General features: G+C 42.6%; 1 protein-coding gene across 1 annotated transcript in view; it reads right to left on the bottom strand.

Moving 5' to 3' along the window:
• Necab1 (N-terminal EF-hand calcium binding protein 1) overlaps positions 1–12,070 on the bottom strand; it is a 151,602-nt gene that overhangs the window by 10,924 nt on the left and 128,608 nt on the right. The window contains exons 8-10 of the mRNA XM_085676983.2: positions 11,860–11,936; positions 8,273–8,326; positions 1,284–1,396 (exon numbers count right to left, since the gene is read on the bottom strand). Of these exons, the coding sequence (XP_085533109.2) occupies positions 1,284–1,396; positions 8,273–8,326; positions 11,860–11,936 (244 nt within the window). The remainder of the gene's footprint in view (positions 1–1,283; positions 1,397–8,272; positions 8,327–11,859; positions 11,937–12,070) is intronic.

Here is a 12,070-nt window from a genome sequence, read left to right as displayed (position 1 = left end):
ACAAGGTCTCACTACAGTTGCCAGGTTGAACGTAAACTCGTTTTGTCACCTAGGAATCCCTGAACTAGTTATCTTCCTACCTCAAAGTCACTGGGATCTCAGGCCTGTGTGAGCAGGGCTGTCTCCATGAGTTCTTGATGGTGAAAAGTGAGGTTTATAGCCAATGAGAATCCCTAAGACACAAAGCTATGCACTCCTAGCTCTAACCCAAGTTTAATCCTGGTTTACATCAAAGACCTGAAAGGTAGGCTCGAACATAAATAAAAATGAATTAACCACCAGACAGAAGAGCAAAACAAAGACTCATACATGCACATGCTTACGCACACTTACACACACACACATCCCACAGACACCCATCTGCTAAAGCTCTTTCCCTGAATGTTGAAAGAGCATTAGGGTATGCAGTAAAACAAGCTCACAGGTAGATGAACATGGCTGTGGACGTTTTCTGAACGCAGGTAAGTTTGTCTGTGCTGTGAACTTCTGGGCTGGCATGAGAGACTGCCTGGGTATGTATTTATGGTCAGGTCTGAGGCACGGTAAGAAGGAACAGACAGTACTCCTTGTAGATGGCTGTGCCTATAGGTTTCTGGGTCTGAAGCCTGCATACTCAAAGTCTCGGCTCATGCCCAGCATTTGACAGTATGCTCCTGGAGAGGCACCAGAGTCCTTGGATGTTTGGAATCCTGCCAGTTCATGAACAACTGTTCTAGTACTGGCTTATTGTATGGGTTGTTCTGAAAACTACAGATGAGGTATAGCATGTTTTATGAGTCTTTACATAGTGGAGAGGAGGCCATGGAATTTAGGGAGAAAAGAGAGGCTGCCACTGCTTTTAGGAAACAATCAAGGTCTGAAATCTTCATTTTGGAGAGCCCTGCTATTCTCACAATAGTGGAAATGGTCATTAGTCCACAGGGTAATTGAGGTAAGACATCCACGAGTGGGAGTCTTGTCTACACAGATGATTTTTATTGGGTCCTGGCTGCCTGTGTGCAAAAGGGGAAATTGCAATCTATTTGAAAACCTTCTTATTCTGATGACTCTCCACCTTGTTTCTCTATATTCCTAACGATTAAATCAACTCCGGTTCAGAGATCAAACAGAAAATATCCCTGCTAAATTCTGCAAACGCCATACCCCAGAGGGGTGGACAACTCTGCAGAACTGAACATGAGGATCTGGAGATGCCTGTGCTCTGGCACCCCCTGCGCCCTCACCTAAACGCCCACGTTCACCATCTGTGTTGAGCTGGTGGGGGCTGGTCCGCAAGCACTTACCGCAGGCACCCGCTTTGGGCTGAGGCGCTCTCCACGTAGTGTTTCAGAGCGAGCTGGAACTCTTCCAGATCGTCTTCTGACACCGACATCTGGCGCTGCACAAGCATGATGTGCTGTGGAAGCATGGGAACGTGCCGTCACACACACGACTGCCAGCCAGAAACCGGCCGGGAAAAGCACATCATGCGAGTAACCCAAAAGCCCAAAAATTTATAGCAGCAGAAGCTAAAGAAAGTGCCCTCTGCACCGAGACGTTTCCTCTTTAAAATTAAGCAAGAGATGCAGTTAGAATCATGGAGGAGCTTTCCACAGAAAGTCTCAGCTGGGCGGAGGTGGCTGACCCAGGCACCGGCACCTTAAAAACTTCCCGAAGTGCCTCTGATGTGCCGCTGAGTCATGGCAACCACCCTAGAAATACCAAGATTTAAAGAGAAGTTCTATCGGAATCTGCATCGCTTCAGTTTCTTGGCTATTTTCTGATATCAGACAATCATTATAATCAAGCTTGCTTTTAAAAACATGGGCTTACTGATGCATTTCCAATACTCTGGTGATCAAAGGGCGATCATGGATCACCCATTTGCAACATGTGCTATTCAGAATGCCCTAACCCCTTGTGATGTTCCATACTGCCAATTTGGACAGATCTAGAATCATCTAAGGGACAAATCTCTGGGTATAGTCTGTGAGGGAGGTTCTATTATTGGGCTAGTTTAGCTGGTAAGATTCAGCTTAACTGGGGTGCTCCATCCCCTGAGCTGGGGTTCTGGACTGAGTAAGGAGAGTGCAAGCTGGGCACCAGCCTTCATCTGTGTTTGCTTCCAGACTGTAGACATAATAGAACCAGCTGCCTCCTGTTAACTTCTGTCATGATGGAGTGTACCCTCAAAACATTAAGGCCAAATAAATAGTAAGGCCTTCTTTAAGTTGCTTTTGTACAATATTTTGCCATAGCAACAAGAAAAGTTGCTACTACACCCTGATTTAGTGGCTCACAGTGGGTTGGCTACTAACTGCTTTTCCTAAAAAATATTATTACAATTATAACAATTGTCATTTCTACTCCCCAGAGAATTGCCTAGAGATCTGCCTGTGTAGTCTCAATATTAAGCCTATCTTCTTCTGCAAGGATTGAGGGAAAACTTTAAAAGTATGAAAATGAGGCTCATAAAAATGCACTCACAGGGATTGTATGGAATACAAACAAAACTTGCCCAGGAGTGCTTGCCAGGTAGCACAGAGGCTACAATTAACCCCTGAGCTTCTGTTCCCTGTGCTGCCCAGTTTCTCGGTGCTTGTTAAATAGCTCTTACTGTCAAACACCGATTGCATTACAGGAACCACGAGAGGCACTAAGCACATGCAGCTGTGGTGCTTTGGATAAGCATTGCCCCTGTAGGCTCATGTGGAGTCGCCAAGGGAGTGGCACTATTTGAGAGGAATAGGATTAGGAAGTCTGTCTCTGTTGAAGTAGGTGTGACTTTGTTGGTAGAAGTGTGTCACTGGTGGTAGGCTTTGAAGGTTCAAAGGCCCAAGTCAGACCCAGTCTGTCTCACACTCCCGTCCTCTCTCCCTCTCTACCCTGCCTCTCTCTGCCTGCAGATGAGGATATAGATTTCACTGCTCCAATGCCATTTGTGCCACCACGCATGTGCCCGGGCTCATTGTCATAATAGACTAGGACTCTAAAACGGTAAGCAAGCCCCCTCCCCCATTAAGTGCTTTCCTTTATAAAAGTTGGCTCAGTCATAATGTCTATTCTTAGCAGTAGACCAGTGACCAGGATGCCAATAAATGCCTTTTTATTTTGTCACAGTAAATACCACATGCAGGGGTCTGGGCAGTGATAGACAAAGACAGATCTCTAGGGCTGGGGATTGATTACAATGGCAGAACACCTGCCTACCATGCATGAATCTTAGCTCAATTCCTAGTAATACATGCACGCACAACACACAGATTCTTTGTTTTCAAAGGGCTTAGCAAAATAATAAGGCTAAAATCTGTGTCCAGGCAATGATTATGAACTTGACTCTATGTAAGCTGATCATAAGGATCAGTTTTCTGAGGAAACAGTATTGCATTGCCACATATATAAAATTCTTCAGCTGTCAGAACCATGTTTGTGTCCACATGTACACACGAGCACTCAGTGGGCTATGAATAGTGTATGATCTTCCCCCACGCCCCAGAAGGAGACACTCTTCAGTTGGCTTTTACAGATGATCACAGAGGTTAATGGACCAGGAAAAAAATTTTCACAAAAACAATTGGGTGGCAAGGCTCTTCCAAGAATTGAGACCCAGTGTCTAATCATAGAATTTCCTAGCTGAAAAATGTCTCTCAGCTTGAATTCATTGTTGCAATCAAGCAGTGAGGGCTGCGTGTTTCTCATCTACTCACCCCATTTATGCCTTACAGCCTAGCTTGATCACCGTGTTCTCTTTCCCTCTCTTTGTGTGTCTATCAGTTTATCTAAAATTCATGTTTTTCAGACCTCCAGAGACCAAATCCTAACAAGTAGAATTTAGTAATATCTATAGATCCCAGATTTTGAGCTAAAGCAGTCATTATGGAGAGTTTTGGGTGGTCCCTTGTAGAGGGGTCTGTGTGTGTTCTACAGGGGGTTCCTGTGGGGATTAAATAGATGGTCAGACCTCACAATGTTCATTACTCACTTTCCCAGGTACACTTGGGACTCTCTTCCATTGCATTTAGGCACAATCTCTTCATCTTTTTTTTAAACCAAAATATTCAAGCAGGAGTTCTAGATAACACATTTGAGCCTAAAGTTATGAAGGATGAGCCATCACATCTTTCTGTTTACTTCCTTTCTGTTGGTAGGAGAAAGCCTATCTTGGGAATGAGAGAGATTCAAAAAGAGAGGACGATGGGCCCCCCTGAATCACTGTGTGGGCTTTTTACTGGAAAAAAAAATAACATTTAAAAATTGTATTGGAAGCATTCTATAAATTTGACCCATTTATTTCCATAAACAGCTACCTCAAGTTCAACAATCCAATTGATTCTTGCTTTATTTCCTCTCAGGGTCAGAGACCAAGAATCAGATGATGCAAACCTGGGACGAGCTCCCAAGGCTCTGTGTGATCAATCAGGTCTTCGCGGGATTCTCTCAGGGACTTGGTGCAGTACTGAAAGCCAAACAGAACTGATTTCCTACAGCATGATGACAGCCATGTCCTCTCACAGATATCTGCGAGGAGTTTCTCAGGGGAGATCTTAGGCCTAGATGTGAACCCTAGACTGCCATGTACCTGTTTCTCTATAATTCTCTGTTTGAAAGCAATCGTTACATGATTCAGGAGGATGAATACTGAAAATGGCCAGAGGCCTTCACGACCCCACAAGTGACAGGTCTCTTGGAATTTACCTTTTCTGTTCTGCTGTGGGACGATGGTCTGTATCCTGTCAATTATATTTTAAATAAATGCTGATTGGCTAGTAGCCAGGCAGGAAGTATAGGTGGAACAACTAGGCAGGAAGTAAAGGCGGGGCAACAAGAACAGGAGAATTCTGGGAAGAGGAAAGCTTATTGGGCTGTCCTGTCCCAGCTAGAGAAGAAGCAAGATGTGACTGCCTCACTGAATAAGGTACTGAGCCACTTATAACACAGATAAGAATAATGGGCTAATATAAGTTATAAGAGTTAATAAGATGCCTGAGCTAATGGGCCAATCAGTTTATAACTTATGTAGACCTCTGTGTGATTTCTTTAAGACTTAATGATTGCAAGAACCGGGCAGGACAGAAACTCCGACAACACAGTTCCTCCTACAAAGTCCCCATTTCTGTTTCCCTCACTTGGGACCTGGGTTAGATTTCTAACCAGCTTCGAATTTCTGAATGCTGCAGAAGGGACCGTGTGTATTTCCAATAAGGGCCTGAGGGACTGTTAGTCCTCACCCCCAACCCCACTCAGGTCCCCGAGATTGTCATGTGAACAAGACCTGATGGAGCAGGGTCAACAACGGGTTTCTGTAAACAGACAGCAGATAGTTCAGGCTTTGTGTGTTACTTGGTTCCTGCAGCAGTTCCTCAGCACTGTTATTGAGTGACCCCAGGCACTGCATAAACAAATGGGGAGTACCCTTTTTCAATACAACTTTATGCAAAAAAATAGGTGATAGAGTGTGAATTAATCCCACCAAGAGCAATTCTGAGCTTCTAATATGTATGACAGGCTTGGCCAACACCAGCAAAGCTGATTCAGAGCTGGGCATACACACCTAGAGGGATCCACCGGAGGGTCACAGGAGCCACGCCAGGGATCCACCGGAGGGTCACAGGAGCCACATCACTGATCCCCATCTAATTTTCCTACCCATAAAGTTGTGGCTATTTTTCCCAAGTCCCTGAAGTTTGGGGTTGGGTTGCTAAGCAGCAAACTAGTGCAGCATGCATGCTTACTTAGACTGTATCCAGAATAAATATCTACTATTGCCTTGTTCTATTTATTACATGTTCTGCTTAGTACAATTGTATCCTGTGTATGACCTCAGGAGCAAGGTTTCTTTTCTTGTACATTGTAACTAAATCTTTATTTCCACCTTCCTTTTGTCCTTCTACTGAAAATAGATTTCTTTAAAATCACCCAATATATCCTGATTATATATCCCATCCCTACCTATACTCCTTCCAGTTGCACCCTACCTCCTTCCCTATCTGTATCTACTCGCTTCCTGTCTCTCCTTAGAAAACAAACAGGCTTCTAAGAGAGAATAATAAAATATAATAACATAAAACATAATAAGGTGAAACAAAAACTATTACATAGGAACTGGAAAAGGCAAACAAAGAAGGAAAAAAAAAAAACACCCAAAGGAAGGCACAAGAATCAGACCCACTCATTCCCTCACTCAGGAATCCTATAAAAAACATTAAACTGGAAGCCATAATATAAGCTCAGAGGACCTGGTGCAGACCCGTGCAGGCCCTGTGCTTGCTGCCTCCATCTCTGTAAGTCCAGATGGGCTTGGTTCAAGTTGATATAGAGGACCTTGCTTCCTTGGTGTCTTCCATCTCTCTCTGGCTCTTACACGCCCTTCTTTGTGGTTTTGTCTTAATTATTCTGGATGCATTCCCTGTTCCCCTATATTAGATCACGTCCCCCTGTGAAAATGTATATTTGTCTACAATATTCTTTATCACATTTTATTACTGATTCTAGTTTAACTTGGTTTCCTTCTCATCTGTTTTCTGTTAAATAGTAATCACAAACTTATCTCTGGATCATTTCATCAGCTAATACATGGATGGTCCTTCATGTTTTTATTTTTGGTGAGATTAAAATGAAAGATGCTTTTTCTTTTATCAAGTGACTATTAGTGCATTTCCTTTAACACATTCCGTGTATTTATCAGTCGCGCGTTTGAAGCACCCTGTGAGCTCTGCAGTACTGGAAAGTTGGGGTGTTTTCTTCTATCTGCTTCTTCCACTTCCTCTCTTGTTCCTTCTCCGTTGTCAAGAGCGAGGAGCATACATGCAGATGAATTGGCTTCACTCTTTCCGGCTCTGAGGCCTTAAACAAGGTACTTCTTTTTTAATTAAGTTTGGACACATAAAACTGAAATAGTGATCCTTGTATCACAAAATTGAGGGTGACTACAGTCTTATTGTCATGTGGAATTCTCAGTGCTTGTAAGAAAACTCCAAGGAAACAGGACAAGAGTCTTGTGACCTCAGTTTCTTCAAAACAGACTGTTCTTGGAATGTGCTTCCCTGCACATTTCCCAGGTGAGGCAAAGAGGAGTGAGTTTTTTTTTTCAGGTGTTGTTATTCACACAGCTCTGCCGGGAAATGTTTTTGCCCTATGGCTTGTCCTTGTCCTTGGCATTGTACACTTTACTCTTGTGACTTTTACTGATCTTCAGAGTATAAATTTCTTGAATAAAGTTGATTCTCTGAAAGAAGTTGGATATTACCTGAGACTTCAGTCTGCTCAGTTTTAGGCCTTGCTGAGACCCCCAGGGTCACGCTGACAACTAAAGTGGAAAATATCTTATAAAAATCCTGTCTGTCGCCATCTTACTTCCCTTACTTTGGACTGATGGAGGAAGTGGATTTTAGGAAAATAAATCATATCTGGGGTTCATCATGATGTAATGGTTCAGTGCTCAGAAAGTTGTTAGATGCAATAATGTCTAGATTTGCTATGTTTTTAATAAGTCCACAACGATGCTAGCAACAAGCAGCTCTCTGCAGTGCTGAGAACCCACAAGACACTGCGTTGATAGCGTCATCAGAAAGTTGAGTGTAAGTGTAAGGTCAGCATTGGAGTCCGGCTGTAAACTTAAAGTTCTCTGCACCTTATTTTCTTCTTTTATGAAATGGGGCTAAGGCTACTACACCTCCATTTGACTATCTTGAAGACTAATGACTTCATCTCTTAGTATTTAAGCTAAATGCTAGCAATATAGTGATAGACAGGACTATCTATCCTGTTTCAGCTTAGGCCTTTACAAAACCCAGCCTAGTGGTCTTCACTAAAGCCTTTAAGATAACAACTGAATGGCGTCTTTCTCTGCCCGTCATGAGGCAATAACTCATCGTCTCATAAGTGTATGAAGAATTCACTTTGCACCTTGTGGATGGCAAGTTCATTCACACAAGTGCCTAGTGGGAAGCATTAGGTCCTCACAAATCCATGTTAGCCAAGCAAAATGAGTATAAGTGTTTTAAACAAAGAACAAAATAATTAGACAATTGATGAAATTGTGATTTTTTTTTCTGAAAATCTCTTTATATACTGTGTTCCTGGACTTATTAACTAACAACTCATATGAGGGACTTATCTTGTTTTTTGCATGCCATGAAATTTTTATTGCTATTGAAAGTAAGAAATAATACATATGATAACAAATGCCATGGTAAATCTAAATAAGATAAGTCCATTCATTACTTACATGTTTGACTTATCATTGGGCATTCAGAGTGTGCATCTATGACATTTTCATATGGAAATCACTCACCGGTTTAGTGCTCTCCTCAATAACTTCTTCTTCCAGGGGTTCAAGTTTCAGATCCTTCAGTCAGAGGAAGTAAAGGCAGAGAAAAAGAAAAAGATGCCAAGTTACATAACTAGTCAACATATCCTGCTTCACACAACAGGATAGACGGCTGTGAGCTTCTAGGAATCCTCTGGTCTCTACCTCCCATGTGTCTCCCCAGAGAAGCACAAGGTTGTAGATGGGTGCCATTGCACCCGGCTTTTCCATGGTTCTGGGTATTTGAACTGAGGTTCTCCTGCTTGCATGGCAAACATTTCATACTTGGAGCCATCTCCCCAGCCCTGAAGGTGTTTTGTACAAACTCACTATAGCATGGTTATAACTTCAGTACAACCCCTCCCCTCATTACTACTCATGGAGACTGGAAAGAACAGAACCCGAAAAACTCATTGGAATTCTGAATGTTCTTAACCACCAACCTCCTGAACGGAGTCATGTTTAGTTTACTGTCTAGGAAGGATTATCATAAATATTCAATAGTCAAAAAAAACAATCTATGTTCTGCCTCAAGTATACTTTCTTTCAACAGGGTGATCAAATCTGATAATAATGCCCATAGGGAACAAGGGAGTCAGCAGGGAAACGACATGCACCGAGCCACTGCTTGGCCATTGTGTCGTTTTCCTCTGGAAACCTAATTCAGCACGACACAGAATATGCCAGACAAGAAAACCTTAGCCCACACTGCTGCACGCTTATCAGACAGCTCATGCTGAGCACCTCGCAGCTGGAGCCCAGGCTGAACGCCATCAGCTGTGCTTTCGGCAGGCCTCTCTGATGCTGCTTTCACAGTAAAACCATTTCATAGGAAGGGAGGGAGACAAAAGTCCAGAGAGAAAGGGATGTGACAATACTTTGATTTAAAACAGGTTAGAGAGATGTTACTAAAGTTTAAGCCATTCCAGAAAAAGAAAAAAAAACTGTACGCATTTTATACACCAAGAGGAGACATTTTCCCTGGGAATGTCACAATCCCTTCACAAAGAGATATTTTGTTCTTTATAAGAATCTAAATCTATTTATCACAGGAACCCTTATGTTTCCATTTGGGTTTTCTCTTCAAAACAGGGTCTCAGATTCCCCCGCCTTTCAACATCAGAAAGCTAGTTTTTATAGACACTGTTTTTCCTTTAGTTCCAGCTGAAATTCAGGTCTCAGGGAATGAAAGAGGGAAAGTTAATTTGCAACAATCTTACAGTTCATGAGTGTGCTCCAGGAGGAGCAGACTTCAAAGAAGATGCCCTGGCTACAGGGCTGGAGCTATCCCGGGTTGCTTCCCTCCGACTTGGCTCTGCTGGCACAGCAGGAGTCTGCCTTCGGCATCCTTGCCCACCTTCAGGCCTCCAGGCTTCACGTAGGTCGGGAGAAGTGTAAGACCCGGCTTGCCAGTCTGACCTCATTTCTGACATTTAAAGGGGTACCTTTGCCTATTGTACCCTGAAATTGATGAACCTTGAAAACCTTTTTTTTCCACTGCACCTCAAAGTAGGCTACCACTTGTCTCTCCCACTTCTCTGAGACAGTAGCTATGGACTCTGATAGGCTGAAATCCTCAGCCTGTTTGTGGGTTCTTAGCATACTCATCTGGTGGTGCTGTTAGTTCTACTTCTAATCTCGGGAGCCTTTTCATTTCCACTCACTTAGGATGGACCCATCTTTTGGCTCTGGTACACCAACCTTGGGCTCTGGTACACAAACTGGAAATTGATACTATCATTGGAGCTGACTTCTTCAGCTCTCAGCCTAGTATTTTCTTATTTTAATCTATTTTGATCTTGATTTAATGTAATTTGTATCGTACCACCTGATTTTCTACCAAAACATTTTATGCTTTTAATTGCCTGCTTAGAAAAATAATAAACGTGTATGATTGTTCTTAGAACCAAGTCCAAATTCCTTAGTCTGTTATAAAGGGCCTTGTGATCAGGCAGCAATTCACCAAGTAAGCTTAGTCCTTGGTGTTTTCCTAAATGAAAGATGAAGCCACTCCACTTCCAGACCTTCACTCTCCTCTCCAATCAACTTCTTTTTGTTTTCTAAAGCTTTACTTCTTCAGTGTGTTCACTGGTCAGCATTGACTCCAACTTTCACGCCAACAGGTTTCCTTTTCCATGAATTGTGCTTCTTGTTGTACTGCGATGATCTCAGACTGTTAGATGGGTCCCCCACTCTATGAAGCTAGCATGTGATGATTTGAGACTATTAGACGGTCCCCCATTCTCTCTAAGAATCTAGCATGCGATAGTCTCAGACTGTTAGATGGGTCCCCCACTCTAAAAATCTAGCATGCGATAGTCTGAGACCCTTAGATGGTCCCCTACTCTATGATGCTAGCATGTGATGGACTCAGACTGTTAGACGGTTCCCCTACTCTACGATGCTAGCATGCGACCCTCACAACACCCCTCCTGTCTTCCCGCCTGGGAACAGAATGATTAATAGCACATAAATAGACTGGAAATGGTTCGAACTCGTTAATTCTCGTGCACATAGCCCAAGAGACGACGGCTCGTGCTAGCTAGATATCTGGAGTGAATGTATCTCCCGAGTTCCTGAATTCATGTTTTAGAAGAAATATCTGTTGATTTCATGAGCGTTGCCATACCCTTCCAGAAATTTCTCAGTTTTATTAAATTAGCAAGATGATTTCTATTGCTTGTAATCAAATTCTTAATTGAGTTGGCATCAGTTTTAATATGACTTACACACTTTCTGAATGTGAAATGTTTCCAAGTACCCAGCTCATGGAGACCATTCCTTCAGGGAAATGTCTGCATAGTCCAACCTTTGGGCACATGTCCGGACCTAATGAGCATCAGCTATGAGTCCAGGTCTGACTGCCAATCATTTAAACAACAAACAACCCCTCCCCTACCCCTCTTTGTTTATTTGTACAATTATACATGAGTTCTCAGGTTTTCTGTCAGGAAAAAATATTCATTCTTATTGTCCAGAAGTCACAGAAAACAAACTTTCTTACTGATTGACAAAGGTCACCTTTACCATCAAAGCTGTATAAGCATAATGCCAGTATATTGTTAGGACACTTGAGACAAGCTGAATCGCTTCTAAAAGATATGGCAATTAAGAACATATAATGTAGCTCCAAAAAAGTCTTCTTCATATTCCTTCTTGTCCACTTACTAGGCAGGTTTAACACTACAATTATCAGTTAATATGTCAATTTCTAGAAGTTGAGCATAGGATAACCCTTTATCCTAATTAAACTGGAAGATTCAGAAGACCTCACTTGTATCTCTCTGTGAGATGCCATTAGCCTCATTCAAGCACACACTATGAGTCCCTTTCATTCTCAGCCATGGAGCTTATTTTAAATGTAACTCTGAGCTTTCATATATGCATTAATAAACAACAAGCAATCAGAAAACAAGCCCTTGTAGCTACCCACCTGCCATTCAGAGAGCCACTTGGATGTTGAACATTATTCTGTTCACGGGGCAGCCATGGATGGACATCCAGGCAGTGAGGAAGCTGAGGCAGAAGGCCTTGCAAAGAAGGAGGGAGAGAAAAGAAAAGGGAGTACTTACCTTCTTTTCCAGTCTATCAATTAATTTCTGGAGTCTGTTTATCTGGGTCATCCACTGGCTGTCTTCTTCTAATAATGCTTGGGAGGAAACCACAGAGACAGAATGTTAGATTTTTAACAAGGCAGAATGCTCGGATATCTCTCCTTCCACCCTGAAAGTAGAATCCAGTGTCCCTGGCTTTTAAACAGATTCCTAAAAATGTTTCTAAGTA

This window comes from Myodes glareolus, chromosome 16 (genome assembly GCF_982192425.1).
Source record: "Myodes glareolus chromosome 16, mMyoGla1.1, whole genome shotgun sequence".
Classification (NCBI taxonomy): Eukaryota; Metazoa; Chordata; class Mammalia; order Rodentia; family Cricetidae; genus Myodes; species Myodes glareolus.
This window is presented reverse-complemented; position numbering and strand designations above follow the sequence as displayed.